Source organism: Schistocerca cancellata, chromosome 10, assembly GCF_023864275.1.
Source record: "Schistocerca cancellata isolate TAMUIC-IGC-003103 chromosome 10, iqSchCanc2.1, whole genome shotgun sequence".
Taxonomy (NCBI): domain Eukaryota; kingdom Metazoa; phylum Arthropoda; class Insecta; order Orthoptera; family Acrididae; genus Schistocerca; species Schistocerca cancellata.
In genome coordinates, this window is record NC_064635.1 from 58457382 (window position 1) to 58473503 (window position 16122).

General features: G+C 37.2%; 2 protein-coding genes across 2 annotated transcripts in view; one reads left to right on the forward strand and one right to left on the reverse strand.

Moving 5' to 3' along the window:
• Positions 1-8356, forward strand: part of LOC126106334 (tetratricopeptide repeat protein 27) — a 115114-nt gene extending 106758 nt beyond the window's left edge. Inside the window, exons 15-16 of the mRNA XM_049912583.1 lie at positions 4769-4866; positions 8026-8356. Coding sequence (XP_049768540.1) covers positions 4769-4866; positions 8026-8157 — 230 coding nt within the window. The 3' untranslated portion in view covers positions 8158-8356. The remainder of the gene's footprint in view (positions 1-4768; positions 4867-8025) is intronic.
• Positions 8357-11014: 2658 nt separating this feature from the next.
• Positions 11015-16122, reverse strand: part of LOC126106441 (protein PALS1-like) — a 614066-nt gene continuing 608958 nt past the window's right edge. The window contains exon 14 of the mRNA XM_049912721.1: positions 11015-14218. The gene's annotated coding sequence lies outside the window, so the exon portion shown is untranslated. The remainder of the gene's footprint in view (positions 14219-16122) is intronic.

Below are 16122 nucleotides of genomic sequence, written 5' to 3' on the forward strand. Positions count from 1 at the left end.
TGTGTGATGATGCATAGCTACAATAGCCTAAGAAATATATGTAACTTCGTACATTGTATGTTAATGTATTTTTTGAAAGGTTGTTATTACTTATTAAATGAAAATATGTTTAAGATGTTTTGACTTATTCCACATCCATAAGGACCATTTCACTTCGAATGTGTTTAAAGAAAATTGGCATCCCTCATTTTCTTTGTATGTATCTTTGTTGACGTTCTTTATGTTCTTGATTATTTACTCTCTATGGGTATACGGAAGTAAAAGTATATGTATTCTATAAACAATGTTGTAGTTTATCATTTGTCAAACATTTTATGGTTGTTAAATGAAGTGTACAACAGCCGATCAAAATGAATAAATAAAGAACATTCGTGCTGTTGGGGGTTTGGGGTGGGGGGATGTATTAAGCTGTACAGGAAGTGAGCTATTGAGTTATTAGAATCAGAATATGTCATGTGTATTGGAGGATAATTTGGGTCTTTCAGATAATTTCACTTCTAACACGGAGGGGGGGAGTGGTAAAATTTCTCTGTCTTGCACACAGATGGTGGTGTTGAGAGCTTTTTTTATGTTTATGCATACATTTGTCAATAGAATAGTTCTGCTTCTTCTGTTTGCAGGGCTTATCTGTACTGGCAACAAAACTGTAAAATCATTGTCTGTCAATCTTTGAACACATTACTTTCCAAAACTATGAGACAGATTTCTGTGAGGTTTTCGCTGCTAATGTCAGCACAGGTTTCATTTCATCAAAATTTGTTTACAGAAAAAAAGATATTCATACGTCTTATAAAAATGTAGGCCTATGTACATATGTGTCTTCATTCCACATCTCCAAAAGCACGGGGCCGATTTCAATAAAACTTAGTACACAAATCACCTGTCTGGAAAGAATTGCTGTGGGTGTAAGAACCATACCCATCAAAGGGGTGGGGGTGCAAAAGAAGTGTAGGCCACGATGCACAAATACCCAGATTTTATTGGTCCAGTATTTGTGAACTAGAGGACTTAATGACTTGCAACAAACTTTACACATAATTTCAAAACTTAACAAAATATTTTCTTGCTGACACCTTTCACATAATTAGGAAAAAAGTTTATTGCTTACTGCATTTTTGCTGTTTATTTCGCATCAGGCATGACATTTTAATGTTTCAGTTCTTTACTACTAACTGGATTCACAATAGATTTTGCAGACAGTGTTCACATATTTGTATCATTGTATGACACAGAGGACGGGAAAAGGGGGAGGGAAGGGAGGGGGGGGGGGGGGGCAGAAGAAGAGATGGACTACTGGAATTTAAATAAATACATATCTGGGCAATGCCGGTTACTCAGCTGGTGTAAAATAATAAGCTGTGTAACAACACAGTTAGGTGATCAGCTATCAAAGGTATTTTAAATAACTGACACCACAGATATGTCAGAACAACTGTGTAAAAAAAAAATTTAACTGTTAGATAGAATTCTTTAAAATGGGTGCAACGCTACTGAATACTGACTGAAAGCAGTTCCGAAAATAATCATTTGGACCATTTTCAGAATAATCCAACTGATTTCATACTATGATTGTTGCTGTGGATGAAATGTGAATTTACCACAACATTCTGTAAATGAAAACACCTGTGACACTGCACAAAAATAGGCAAAGTCCCACTTCATTTGCTGGAAATACTATGGCCAGTGTTTCTTGTGATGTAAACAGTGTTCTTTTTATTGGTTAATATGCAAGTGTGGCTCTGCCAGCTGGGTAGAAAAATATATTAAATGAGAATGAGATTTTCACTCTGCAGCGTGTGCTGATATGAAACTTCCTGGCAGATTAAAACTGTGTGCTGGACCGAGACTCGAATTCGGGACCTTTGCCTTTCGCGGGCAAGTGCTTGACCACTTGAGCAAAGGCAAAGGTCCCGAGTTCGAGTCTTGGTCCGGCATTAATCTGCCAGGAAGTTTCATATCAGCGCACACTCCGCTGCGGAGTGAAAATCTCATTCTGGAAACATCCCCTAGGCTGTGGCTAAGCCATGTCTCTGCAATATCCTTTCTTTCAGGAGTGCTAGTTCTGCAAGGTTTGCAGGAGAGCTTCTGTTAAGTTTGGAAGGTAGGAGACGAGGTACTAGCAGAAGTAAAGCTGTGAGGATGGGGCGTGACTCGGGCTTGGATAGCTCAGTTGGTAGAGCACTTGCCTGCGAAAGGCAAAGGTCCCGAGTTCGAATCTCAGTCCGGCACACAGTTTTAATCTGCCAGGAAGTTTCATATTAAATTAGGCTTGACCAGAAGAGGAGCAGGAGGAAAAATCTCTCAGTACACCTGTGACCACTGCTGAGACAATTAAAAAAAAAGTCTTTTGTATCACTATATATATTGTAGTGACTGTTTTCAAGCTAATGGCGAGTTGGTCATTAGGTCTAGTGTTGTAAAATGCACACCCTTTTAGACAAACTAATATTCAACCACTACATGTGAAAATAATCTGTTCGTCGGATTTAAAATGATCAAAAAAATCACCAAGTGGTGTTTTCCTTCATTGGTGTGTGTGTGTGTGTGTGTGGGGGGGGGGGGGGGTCATCTTCTCCCTTCTCTCAGGAGATGTGTGAAAAAAAAAAAAAAAAAAAAAGAGTGACCGAGAAATGAAAACTTTGACAGCAGTACACGAGAGTGTTAGGCAGACCTTACAGAATTATACATGTCATGTTATGGGGAAAATTGGACAGAGTTCAATGCCATAACAGCTGACTAGATTGAAAAATATGTTCTTTTTTTATGTAAAACACTGTTTCATTGCCATTCAAATCTATTTTAACATTGTCCTCATACGTTGTGGCTAAAAAAAAAAGGCACTTGAATATCTTTGTCATCAAATTCTGAGCCCTTTGCAGTTAATAGCATTTCGGAGCAATTGCCAAATGGCAGTTTTTGAAGATATATATGGGATAAAAGGTTTGGACCATTGCTCAAATGAACTTAATGTGTCTGGACTCTGTGTGTGCACAGAGAAAGAAAATCGTATATATGATGAATTGAGATCTCAGTTCTTCAGTAGAAATTTTTAGTTCGACCCCCCCCCCCCCCCCAATGATAAATGCCTGATTATTGTTGACGTGGTCTCTCAGTGTGGCTCTGTGGGTGTGCCACATGCTGGCTCTGCTGATTCTCAGAAGCAGCTGATATACCTGGGAGTGAGGCAAGTGTTGTGCACATGCTCAGTAACCTATCGTTCTGTTAATTATGTGTTACATACAAGGAAGCCTCACACAGTGCTGTCTCCTCCGATTTTCTTCATACTTATAGTATCTGAAGCTCAGCACCCAGACAGCAGTTTACTCAAGCAGCACAACACACCTCTGAACTTTGTTAACATGAAACATTTATTGTTTCATTAACAGATTTGTCAATAGCTGAGTATTTAGCATAATAAGATTGTGATCTTAAAGTATCTGGTTCAAATCTCACTTGTAGCATTCTTTCTTCTTCTTCTTCTTCTTCTTCTTCTTCTTAAAAAGAAATGGAAATACTAACTAACAAATATCTAAACAGTTTTTAATAAAAATAACATCTTTTTTAACCCAATTTTCATAACATGAGTGGGCATGCAATGTAATTTATACACATGTAAAGGGTAGCTGCATTTATGTTAACATGTACAAGCAAATTCACAGTTTAATCTTAGTTTAATTAAACAACAGCAACAAAAAAATAAACTTCCATTGTATCACTCCATTGGTGTGTACAAGTGTTACCATATAGTAATGACCCACTCAGGGTATTAAAAAGCACCTCGGATCCATGCTTAAAACACACACACACACACACACACACACACACACACACACCATTGCTAATTATCTTGTAGGCAACTACCTCATTACGATTATGTGCTGCTAGCTGGCAGTCTGTGTTTTTTCGTGAACGGATCGTGAATTTTTTTCTCACCTGGCTCGCTGTTTGTTTTATATTACTGCTGCTCACTTGGACGTATAACAAAAAAGTCTATCACCGTGTTAGTTGAAGGAATAGAACCAGGCACACAATTGTAGAACAATAATGGAATGGTACAACACGTTATTTGTGGTTGCTGCATTTGTACATAAGTGCACCTACTCGAGAGTTAGTTACCGTTTGCATGGAAACGCAAGCGTAATAATTTAATATACAAATGTGGAACATCAAACAGGAAATCAAATGTTTTTTATTTAGATATTTATTTAGATATTTAACAGTATTATTGAGGTATTTTTCATATTGCAGGAGGACATTTCACCATTTCTGAAGCAAATTTTAATTTATCTTCACACAACTGGTAATTAAAAATAAAAAAAATGTTATTTAGTATTTGATAATTAACAATTTCCATTTAAAGTAAATGTATACTACTAGCAAGGTTTGAGCCCAGAAATTCGACTCCATCCTATTACACTGCACACTCGGCAACCGGTGAATTTGTTAAAATATTACATATATTTTGTACTTACGAGAGATGAGGAATCAAAGGTATTTTTTTGTGTGGGGCGTACTTGAGAGAGGGAGTGGGAGAGGAAGGGACTGCTGGTGCTGCCAGATCAGCTCAGCTGTGCTGCCAGTTAGGGAAGCTGCCTTGCTCGGATCGCCACCTATGCTGTGTGTCTTGTCCCTGTCTGACCTGACCTGTTCGAATGTCTTCACTGAAAGATGGCAGGGCGGTCTGTAAGTTACCCTTGTTAGTGTTTTGTGTAAAAGTTTTCTTTGTATTTCTGCATCCTCTCACTTTCTGTTACTGTTTCCTGTTCAGCCTACCTCCAGTGCTTCCAGAAGTTTCCGACAAACCAGGGCCTCCAGATGCTGTCCTCAGGAAGACTATCCCTTAAAAGTGTCCTCGCAAAGGTTAAGGTAAGATGTGACTTTGTTTTCTCCATTGTTTATGTGCAGTACTGTCAAAGTAGTATGCATGTAAAAAGTGCATATAACAGAAAAAAGAGAGAAAGAAACAGAGGTGTGAAGGAACAGAAAATAGATGGTGCTCTGTGTGTGTGTGTGTGTGTGTGTGTGTGTGTGTGTGTGTTTGTTTGTTTTGCAGGTACACTCTACCTTTCAGACAGCACTAGCATACAGGATTAAGAGATAATCATAAAGTTTTAATTAACATCTTGAAAAATATAGCATTTTTGATTAGGTAGTCATTGAACAACCCAATTTGTGAAAGAATTAATGGAATACCTTTATAAATTGCATTAGGAAGTTTTCTTTATTGATGGTGACTACTTTTGGACCATATCCATTCTCAAACTGTCCATCTTTGTAAGTGACTGAATACTATTATGTATACATGTGTAGAATAAACATAGAAAATTATTCAAATGGTAATACTGTAGACCATTTACAATGAGCAGCAAGAATTGGCACATTTTCATTGTTAAGAGAGTGTAATCAGCATACAGGATATATCAAAAAGAATCATCCGATTGGGCATGTCTATATTTCTGAAACTAATAAACATATACAATGAATTTTGTTTCTTGATGAACAGGAAACTCAAAAATTTTTTTTTACCTTTTCATAGGTGTTCATTATGGTCCCCTTGAGATGCATGGCATATGACAGTGTGGTATTCTAATTGTTCCCACACTGCAGCATGTCTTTGAGTTACAGCTTCCATAGCTGCTGTTATGCGATGTCTCAGTTCATTCATTGTTGTTGGTAACCCCCCCCCCCCCCCCTCACACACACACACACACACACACACACACACACACACACACACACACACACACACACACACAAGAAATACTTGCATACAGTCAGGTCCAGTGACCTTGAAGGTCACTAATGTAAGGCTGAATCATTTGGTCCAGTGTGACCAATCTGTCGTTTGGTAATTGTTTGATTTAAATTTCCCACACATCCTGATGCCAGTGTGGTGGTACCTCATCCTGTTGGTGAATGAAGTCGTTCAAATCAGTCTCCAACTGTAGAAAAAGAAAATTCTCAAGCAAGTTGAGATACATGCTTCCTGTGACAGTGTTCTTGGTAAAGAAAAATGGACCATATACGTATTCCTGTGAAACTGCACAACATACATTAAATTTTTTTGTGGTTGTTCTGTACCCCATATTCTCACATTATGATGGTTCACCTTTCCATTTAAATGGAATGTTGCCTCATCACTAAACACTAAGTGTGTAAGAAAACTGTCATCCTACATCTTGTCAAGAATGAAATTACAGAACTCCACATGTTGTCTGTCACCTTCATGAAGAGCTTGCAGTAGCTGAATTTTGTATGGTTTCGTGTGTAAACATAGATGCAACACATGCCAGGCGGACGTCAGGGCATGTTGAGCTGTCGAGCTGCACGGCAACCAGATTTCTGCTGACTACTCGTGAAACTACGTCGGATGCATTCGATATCTGTGTCAGACACTTGGGAACGGCCCGGCACTTTGTCTTTACACAAACAACGTGTTTCTCGGAATTGTTCATGCCATTGTCTAAAGCTCTGTGCTGGAGGAGGATCCACACCATACCCAGTACGAAAATCATGCTGAACAGTTATTACTGATCCACACTGCGCAAAACGTAGAACACAAAATGCTTTCTGTTGTCCCGTCACAATTTTTACTAGAAGTGAAGTGGGTGCACACTGCTGCTACCTAGTGGGAACCATTTTTAAACTCGAGTGTTTGCTTTTCCCAACAGTAAACTGTTCATGCACATATCTCAAGTAACATAATAGTTACGATTTTTTTAAAAATTGGATGATTGTTTTTTTGTACACTCTGTATTTATGTAGCAATTTGTGACATTACCTTTATACTCCTTTCTTTCTCAGTCATTGTCAGTGTCTTATACCTTTGAAATTAGACACTGGAAGCAGATTGATCGTAATTTTGTCACTTATCTGTATCTGTGTACTGCGTCATATGATTATTTAACCTAAGCTGCTTATCAAAAAGATCAAAAAAATAATTTTGTTCGAGCTATTAGTCATTCTTTTTTTAATTCGAGTATTTCCAAACATTTGTCACATAATAATAATAATCCTGTTTAGGGAGAGGGCTGCATTTTTGGCAGGTTTTTTTTTTTTTCCTGAAGAGAAAGATCTCACAGGTACTGGAGGTTCTTAGTGTTTGTTACAGTTGGAATCTGATTGTTGTTGCTAAAGTAATTGTTCTTCAGGTGCATGTCCACTAGCAAGTTAAGTTTTGCAAGTTACTTATAGAAGTAGCTTCTATAAGTTCTTTGTGGTTGAAACACCCCGTAACAAGTCAGTCACCAAGTTCTGTAAACTTCCAGAGGTAGCTTCCAAAAGTTGGTGGAAACAGTTTCTTTCATGTTAATGCAGTTGCTTGCCAGGTTTTTTTCTGAAGTTTGCACACATTTTGCATAGTAACTGGCCACAGTCTGGATGTGTGAAATGAATTTACAGATCACATTGTTTCACCAGTAGGAGAAGTACAAGACAAAACAGATTTCTTTAAATTTAATCTCGTGTTTCATGTTAGTGTAAACATGAACACATATTTGAAATAAATACTGTTTGTGGAAATTGAAGAGTAACAAATAGGTAATATATTGGTGAGTTAGCTTGATGCATTTTTGTGCCCTGTTTTCAAATACTCGATTGTACAGTAGGCAAGTGATGTATAAAAACTTTCTCGGTCTTGTGTGCAAGTTTAAATCAGATTGGAGTCCTCCAATTCCACAAAAACTTAAAAATAAATACACCAGATGTCTTTACCCAAACATTTCTTATTTTCTTGATTTCCCTAGCCTTGTCAGAAAAGGAAACACACATTCATTCATTAACGACCTGCGCTCCCAGAGAAGGCGGTCGTATGCATGGGGTGTGCTTGCTCGTGTCAGTGACTCTGTGTGTGTGTGTGTGTGTGTGTGTGTGTGTGTGGCGCGCTCTTCCTTTTCTGATGAAGGCTGTGGCCGAAAGCTAATGTTTTAGTGTCTAATAATAATAATAGTAGTAGTAATCATCATCCATGTACTTTGTGTGTGTTTTTTGCTTTTGTTCTTTACCAATTTGTTGTTTTCCATGTAGCAAGAACAGACTGATCTGGCATCAGGCACCCTGTCAGAGGAACTGAAGGATTTGGTGTCAACTCTGGAGGTGAAGTTGGAAAGCATCGAATCGGAGATGGCACAACTGCGTGGCCAATCGGAGCAACAGTGAGCTTTCCTGAGATCTCTCACAATAATGCGAATGTGCTCAAGCCAGCCAGAGCAGCTTTCCATTCGTCTTGGGACTGCGTGACAGTGGCATTGCATTGACTGTATTAACACTGATATACAGTGGAATAAATGAGTCTGGATGTGTCACTGGTATCAAGATAGTATACTTTGTACATACTAATAAAGACATGGAATTGTGATCTCTGCATTCTTTTTTCACTGTGAAATATTCTCCATATTCCTTGTGAAAGGCCTGTCTCTGTAAGTGACTGGTGGAAATATGCAAGGGGACTGAAATATAAAGCTTGCACAATGCAACAGTATGCCAAATGGAAATTTTAATTATTTTGCTTTGCTATAGTTTCTCTTGACAAGGAAATCGACACACACACACACTCGCGCGCCCACACACGCCAATGGCATAGTGATCATAATGCCACCCTGTTCACCAGCTGCTTGTTTGTTGAAGTGTTGTTCCTTGAGATGCTTTTGAATGCAACAAAATACTGGGATGTGCCCTGACTGTTTTAGAACTGCCAAGGCCTGGAAAGAGAGAGAAAACTTTGAGAACAGAAATGCTTCTTTAGAGGAAGAAATTCACTTATACTTAATTACTGAAAGAGCTGGGAACTGGCAACTACTGAAATTATTTAAGAATGGGCAAGAAATTATTTTCTTAGCTGCTACAGCTCATCAGGTCACATTTAACAAAGAAGAATGTTGGTTCACAATGAGAGAAACTGCAAGGGAAGAGGCCTAGCTGTTTCCAAAATGACTTCATGTAGCTTATATTACAATATCCAATGTAACCACTTGGAAATAATAAATGGACATTAACATAGCTAATATTTCTAGCTACTGGCAGAACAGAACTTATCAAGCCCTCCAAGTCAGTGCATATCCAGTTATTATCTACAGTTATTCCTGAAACCCGCAGCATCTTTTACAGGTGCCTCAGGAAACACACAATGGAAATGCAGGAGAAGTTAAACAAATTGCGTTCATATATAGAAGTTGCATAAAGTCTTAAGTGTTTAGCAACTGCCTGTGGAGAAGATTAAATCCTACAATTGCTCTTCATAGCAACATGTGTGGCATTTGACTGAACTTTAACAATGAAGCAAGGTTATTAATAAAATATAAGTTGTCAGCTGTCGGTTTTTCTGTGGAAACAAGTACTTAATTTCTTGTGTGAGGTATGATCAAAAAATACACTTTTTTTAGCAGCAGCTGCTGAAATTACAACCATTGCCAGATCCGTTGAGACAGGCAATGTCAAGTTGGAACATGTACTCACTTGTCAGTCAGTGTCCAGAGATGCTAGAATAAGATTGTGTTTACCATGTCTGCCCTGTACTACAGATTTCAAACAATGCATGAACAATAAATTATATTTTAAGGTGCAAACAGTTTCCAAGTCATATGAGTGATTGAAGAACAGAAATGAGTTGCTGGAAGGCAAGCAACAGAAGAAAATGTTTAAAAAAAATGGGAAAAGTTGTTTGGACAAACAGGTGTATAACTATTCAAGAGGTTATCAAAGAACTGTGCATCTGGTACAGGTCCATGTAAAGAATTTTAATCGATAATTTGCTCAATCTTTTGCATGATGAATAGAAGGAAAATTGTGTGCCAGTTCGTACAGTCTTTAAGGATCATTTACATTCAGATCCAGACTCCATATCCAAATTTGCAACTTTGGTCTTTGTTTATGACCCCAAGATGCAAATTCAGAGTCCCCAGTGGAAAGCCAATGAATCTGAAAATCTAATATCAAAGTCATGCACATTGCTTTTTTGATATTGAGGGCAGAGTCCAATCACAGTTAGTTCCAGGAGAAACAGCTGTAAACACAAGACTTTTACATGCTGCAACATTTGCCAAATGATGTATGAAGAAAGAGATCAGAAAAATGGGCCAGTCTTCCTTCTTCGCCATGACGATGTGCTGTGCCACACCTCATTTTTTATGCAAGAGGTTTGGGTGGAGAAAGTGTTAAAGTCTGTCCACATCCGCCTCAACAGATTTAAACAATGCAACTTCTGGCTTTTCCCAAAAATTAACAGAGCTTAGACGAAAACGTCTTGACACTGGTCTGAACATTGAGACAACCACAACAGAACAGGTGAATGCGCTTCCAAAAGGAGCCTTCCAGAAATGCTTCCAATCGCAGATTCTGCATTGGGATAAATGCATTGCTACCGGAGGACAGTACTTTTGAAGAAGATTAAATCAAATTTCATGTAAGCTTATTACTTAGTTTCTAATAAAATTCACATTTGTTTTTGAAATCTCATATTTCTGTTGCCATACTCCGCCCTCCACAACATTGTCTCTCCATCATTTTCATTTTTTAAACTTCTCCAGAAACTCAGAGGTCAGAGTTTCACCTGTCTTGTAGTGTGTCATTTTAGTCTTATATGAATAGCATTTATTCCCCACACACAGCAGCAGAATACGAACTACTGTTAGCCAGGGGAGGGAGGGAGATGGGGCGGGGGGGGGGGGGGGGGTGTATTGGTTGTCGGGTGGTCAGACTACCCAAGTCTATACATGTACAATTTGTTGTTAAATTTAGCAGTAAATCTCTCTCTCTCTCTCTCTCTCTGCACCTTTTCCTTCATTAGCACAACAACTACTTCAATTTTTTTTTTCATTTATTCAATCCCCCACCTAGCCTCTCATAAAACTTTGTTTTAGAATAAACTCCACCGTGACAATAACAGCCCCCCCCAACCCCAAGTTCATTCTCCAACAACTGCACACACAAACCCAAGTGAAGAACAAATATATGTTGAGGGTGATATGTAAGTTTGGAGGATGCATGAAGTCCACAACAGATGAAACAAGACGACACATTTCCTATGTATCAGTACTCTTTACTAAAGAATGACACAACAGAAATATACACAGTCCTCTTTCTGGTGACAATTTTCAAGAACAATCTTCAGACACAGCTGAAAAAAACGTTACTCCCTTTTTATTGATATATGGAGCAGAAAAATTGCCCCCTCTGGGTATAAACAACCGTTATGTATGTACAATAAATTTTAAAATACATGATCACTCTTATGGTATGCCAATTCATCACCAGTTACATAACATTGCTAAAACATATTATTCACGAGAACTTTGAGCACTGTGATCCATTCTCTCGTCGTTTTTTAAAAGTTATCATTTGAAAATAGAAATGAACAATGAAATTTAATAACAATACACAATATTTATAGTCATATGTATATATATTTATATAGTCATATCTTATTTGGAAGTCTATGTGTGGAATATCATTAATAATATATTAATAAAAATAACTGTACAATTGTTTATCTAAAACACACTTCACTGATAAAACAAAAGTTGTTACAAGTTAGCTTCTCTTTAATAATACTTACACGTAATAATTAATATTTATATAAAAAATCATGCCCGATGTTGGTCAGTTAGGAAATGTTTTTTGAGTGTGATGTTTATGACAAAGAAATATGAACAATGCAAAATGATGGGATTTTTTTACAGCATTTAAATGCAATATGACTTCAGTATGGAAAGACTACGTCTCTCCCAATTTTATTTAAATGGAAGTAAATTGTAGCTACAGGTATGGCAGAAACAATGTGCTTGCATACCAGAACTGTTCCTTCAGTAACTCATATGACTAAATTTTCACTCACCTGATTACACTTAAGTTTCATAACGACATTTACCATCAAAACACAGGCACACTAATTCTCATTTGTAATGTTCTCTAACAGAAATGGAAAGACAACAGACAATTTGGCACTTCCTACCGGCATCTCATACAACTGCCTTTTGATTTCCTACCTTTAACTCTGAAAGTAGTTCTTTCCTACTCTTGTATACGAGGGAAATTCGCAGCATACCCTCATTCACATAACTGCACACTACATTTTATTATTAGGTCCTGCAACTGTTGCAGTGACAAAATTTACAATTTTATTTCGTTTATTTACTGAACTTTGTAAATGCCAGGTAGTTCAGGTCGACTTGTTTTTTTCCACGTTGGCCTCGACTCTTAACTTGTCACAACAAGAGCACAGTAAAAATTTTACCTGAGGTACTGGTTGACATCGAGTGAAATGCCATCACCTTATAAAAGTTCTTTCCTCTCTTTGTATGAAAGATCGTTAACATGCTTTAAATGTGCCTGCTTTAGCATACCTTAAAATTAATGACAAAGCTGTGAAACACTGAGTTCTGTAGCTTGTCTTGTATAAAAATCAACCTGCCATATCTTAGAAAACATTTTCATATGCGAGAAAACAAAACAATTAGGTGTTCTTATGAGCTCCTAATACCCAATAAAAATGAAACGTTTATGAAATTAAAGGCATTCCTTCAGTGCTGTTTGGGTGTAGAGTGATTGCCAGTTAACAAGTAAAGTCGATGCAGTTAACTTATAGAGCTATATAAAGAAAGAATAGAAAGGAACTACAGCCAATAATAGTAATTCTTACAGTGATTACATTTCTTTCATTCACAGTTGTTCATCAATTCACAATATTGCGTATAATATACATATAGAAATAAAACTTGTAAAATATGAAATTTAACATCAAAAGCATTTATAAACATTTAGAATGTAAACCAGCTACTATGTGAAATCTCTCAATTCCTCAACAGTTGAAATTTGTATCTGAAGAAAAATTTTTCCCCCGACAAAACCAGGGTTGCGAAAACTGTACACTTCATGGACTTGGTTACACTGCACACTAAATGCAAAAAGCTAAAACTATTGATCTCTCTGATACAGTGAGAAATACTATGTAATTTTTTTCCTTCAAGTCACACAGTCAAACTTTACATGCCAATATGTTTCCTTAGTTCTGGAAATTTATAGCACCAATAAATAGTTGAGCTTCTACGATCTGTAAATGTCTTGTTACAGACTGCTACAGGCACATACAGTTTGGAATGGTTGTCTTTGGGAGAATGTATCTCATAACTTCCCAGAGCTGAGTGCTTTCTCTTCAGGGGGGTGTGGGGGAAACTAAAAGTAGGTATCAACATACGTTGTCTAGTGCATTCGTGTACATTTGTATCATTTATCACAAATGAGAAAATAAAATTCTTTAAAGTAACTAACATTTCTGTTAAAATACAGAGGATAGCAAAATTCTCAATACTCAATCTATGACTTACAGGTACTTAAAAAATGATATATTCCCTAGCACTGCTCCAAATAAAATTCTTTCCTTTTCTCCTCATATCTGCCAAAATAAACAATTTTGGAATTGTCTGTGAAACAACTCCCATTTTCAGATACCAAAACACAGTGTGAACTTGGAGCAACGTAATGGCTTTTTATTGCTCTAGCCAGCTTGCAGTGGAGATGATGTAACTTTTCTTAAATGAAAGAGTTGACAGAAATTATGTACAGTGGACTGACAGGGTATTTAACCCGTGTACTTGATAATATACTTTTTCTCCTTAGAGCTCCAGCTGCAGCAATGCTATCTGTCAGTCGTGTTAATGTCACACTGCAGTGAAACTTACAGCTAATGAGGGGGAAGGGGTATAATTAATATAAGAAATACAGATTTTTAAAAAAAGGCTGTACACCATTTAAACAATATACATATATAATACTAATAGCAATGTATGTCCATTCCTTAATGAAAACAGTGTGCTCTTCAGCATAACCTTTATGGACTCTCAGCCTACAACTTCGTCACATTTTCTGTACAAAGTATCAGTGTGATGGGTTTCACCACTATGCACAAGAGCCTTACATCCATAAACAACAACAAAGATTTGTGCCTTTGGAAGGTGAAGGCACTATACGATTTTTATAGTAAAAGTACGTCACGCACCTTGCCCATTCTACCTGACAAGAGTTCCTAACTTGCAAGAACATTTACTGTGTCCATTTTCTGACCAGAGATTTTAGTCCATTGCATAGCACCTTTAGCCTAACAATATTTCACCTGTAAAGGATGAGTTGGAACTTCCCTGTCTCATGACAACGCAGCCTTCTGAGCAGTATTGCTGATGTCTGTTGTCAGGCTTTGTTGCCAATGTTGTGGGTCACACAGGAGTGCCTGCAATAAAAACAGTGTTTTAATTAGGTATATTTTCAAAACTGTGTTCAAAGTACTTATGGTGGTCATATATTGACTTTTTGAAAGGTATTGTGCCTGGTAAAATATTACTTTACAATGTAAATATATTAGAAGAGTAAAGTAATGGATTTGAATTCATTTCATGCAGGAAAGAGCACAGTATACATTATCTCATCACGTAGTAAAATACTTTGTACACCGGACAACAGCAGAAACCACTGTGTTGTTTAATCATCAGGAAACATTTTAAAAATTATTACTCTTCAACTTTCATAGTCTATTTAAAATTTAAATGCCTGAAGATAACTTAATAATTGAAATGGACTGTATTTGAACTCTTAGATCACTTAATCCTAAAATTTATGATTGCAGTTGGTACAAATTTGCAGTTCCTGCCAACCTGGTACTGTCATTTTGCATGTGGCATACCATTGAAGGCCTTATAATTCTAATTAACTAGTGTATAAATTGTGACTCTCTTTCAATCAAATATGTAGTAGTAAAATTTACGACAGCTTAGTAACACTGTAACAGCCCCTCCTCCCTCCCCTTAGTGTTCTAGGATTAAAGGAAAGCACCTGACAAACTACTTTAACTGAGTTGCTACACAGATATTATATAGTAATGCTAAAGTAGGCACTGAAGATAACTGTGACTGGTTACCAATAATTTAATGTATGGTTATGAAGTAATACTTGTAACAACAAAAATGAAAATGTCACTACAGACCGTAACAGGTATAAACCAAAAATGATTGCAATTAAGAAATAATATGTTCAGCTTCAACAGATTACAGGAAATGCAAGAGAACTCTTGAAATGGCAACCCAGTGTGTATGAAAGTTCTACCAAACACTTCACTTTTTTTCATAAATCTGAGATCAGTTGTGACCACTCCGATCAATTCTAAAACAATTGCTTCAGATGGAATCTCCTTTACAAATCATAAACTAAAATTCTACATAAAATAGTTCGTTCTAATGTAAAATTAACTGAAATTGTTCCCTGTCCATATCTATCTTTTTACTTGTGTTTAATAACGGTGTGCCAAAGATAGATTGATGCGAAAGATATCACGACATACAGGAAGCAATCACAGATAGGCACAATAAAAAAGACTGCTAAAATAGTAAAGCTGCTTCTACAATGAAAACACAAGCGCGCGCGCCCACGCACACACACACACACACACACACACACACACACACACACACACAGGGTGCTGGAGCCTAACTACCAGCAATAATAGCAATGTATACTTAATTAATCCCAGCTTTCAAGTTAAAGTACATATGGCAGCCATATATTGACTTTTCAAAAGGCACTGTACCTAGCAAAATATTGCTTTACGATGTAAGTAAGTCATAGCAGTTGCCATAAATGTTATTGTTATTCCATTTGGACTTGCCACCGCTTGGTTTTTCTTATATTTATTCTACCTGTTCTTTCATGTGGTTTAAGGCTTTGTATTCAGTTTCTCTTTTAGAATTTATCCCTAGCCTGACTAACATATCTTGGAAGACAATCATTTGGATGCACTGAATTATCTGCATAATTAGCCTTCAGCCAAGATTAAAATAACATGATAGTAATCTGATTCGTGAGGCATTTTGTACTCGTGACAGGGCCCGTTTGATGTAATGGGTATGATGATATGAGCCACTAGAATAATGGTGGCAGCCTCAGTGTGGAAGGGGGGAGGGGGCAGTTGCAGTGAAAGTCTTGGCACAAAAGTAGCTAGCATACAATTTGACAGCTACAAATGTGCAGGTTTTCAAGATAGCGCTGTACTGATTTTTGCCTAGGGTGAAGGTGGCAACATTGAGGCAGACAGGAAGATTTCAGTGTTTATACTTGTGTTATTGTTTTAGTACTGAACGATAA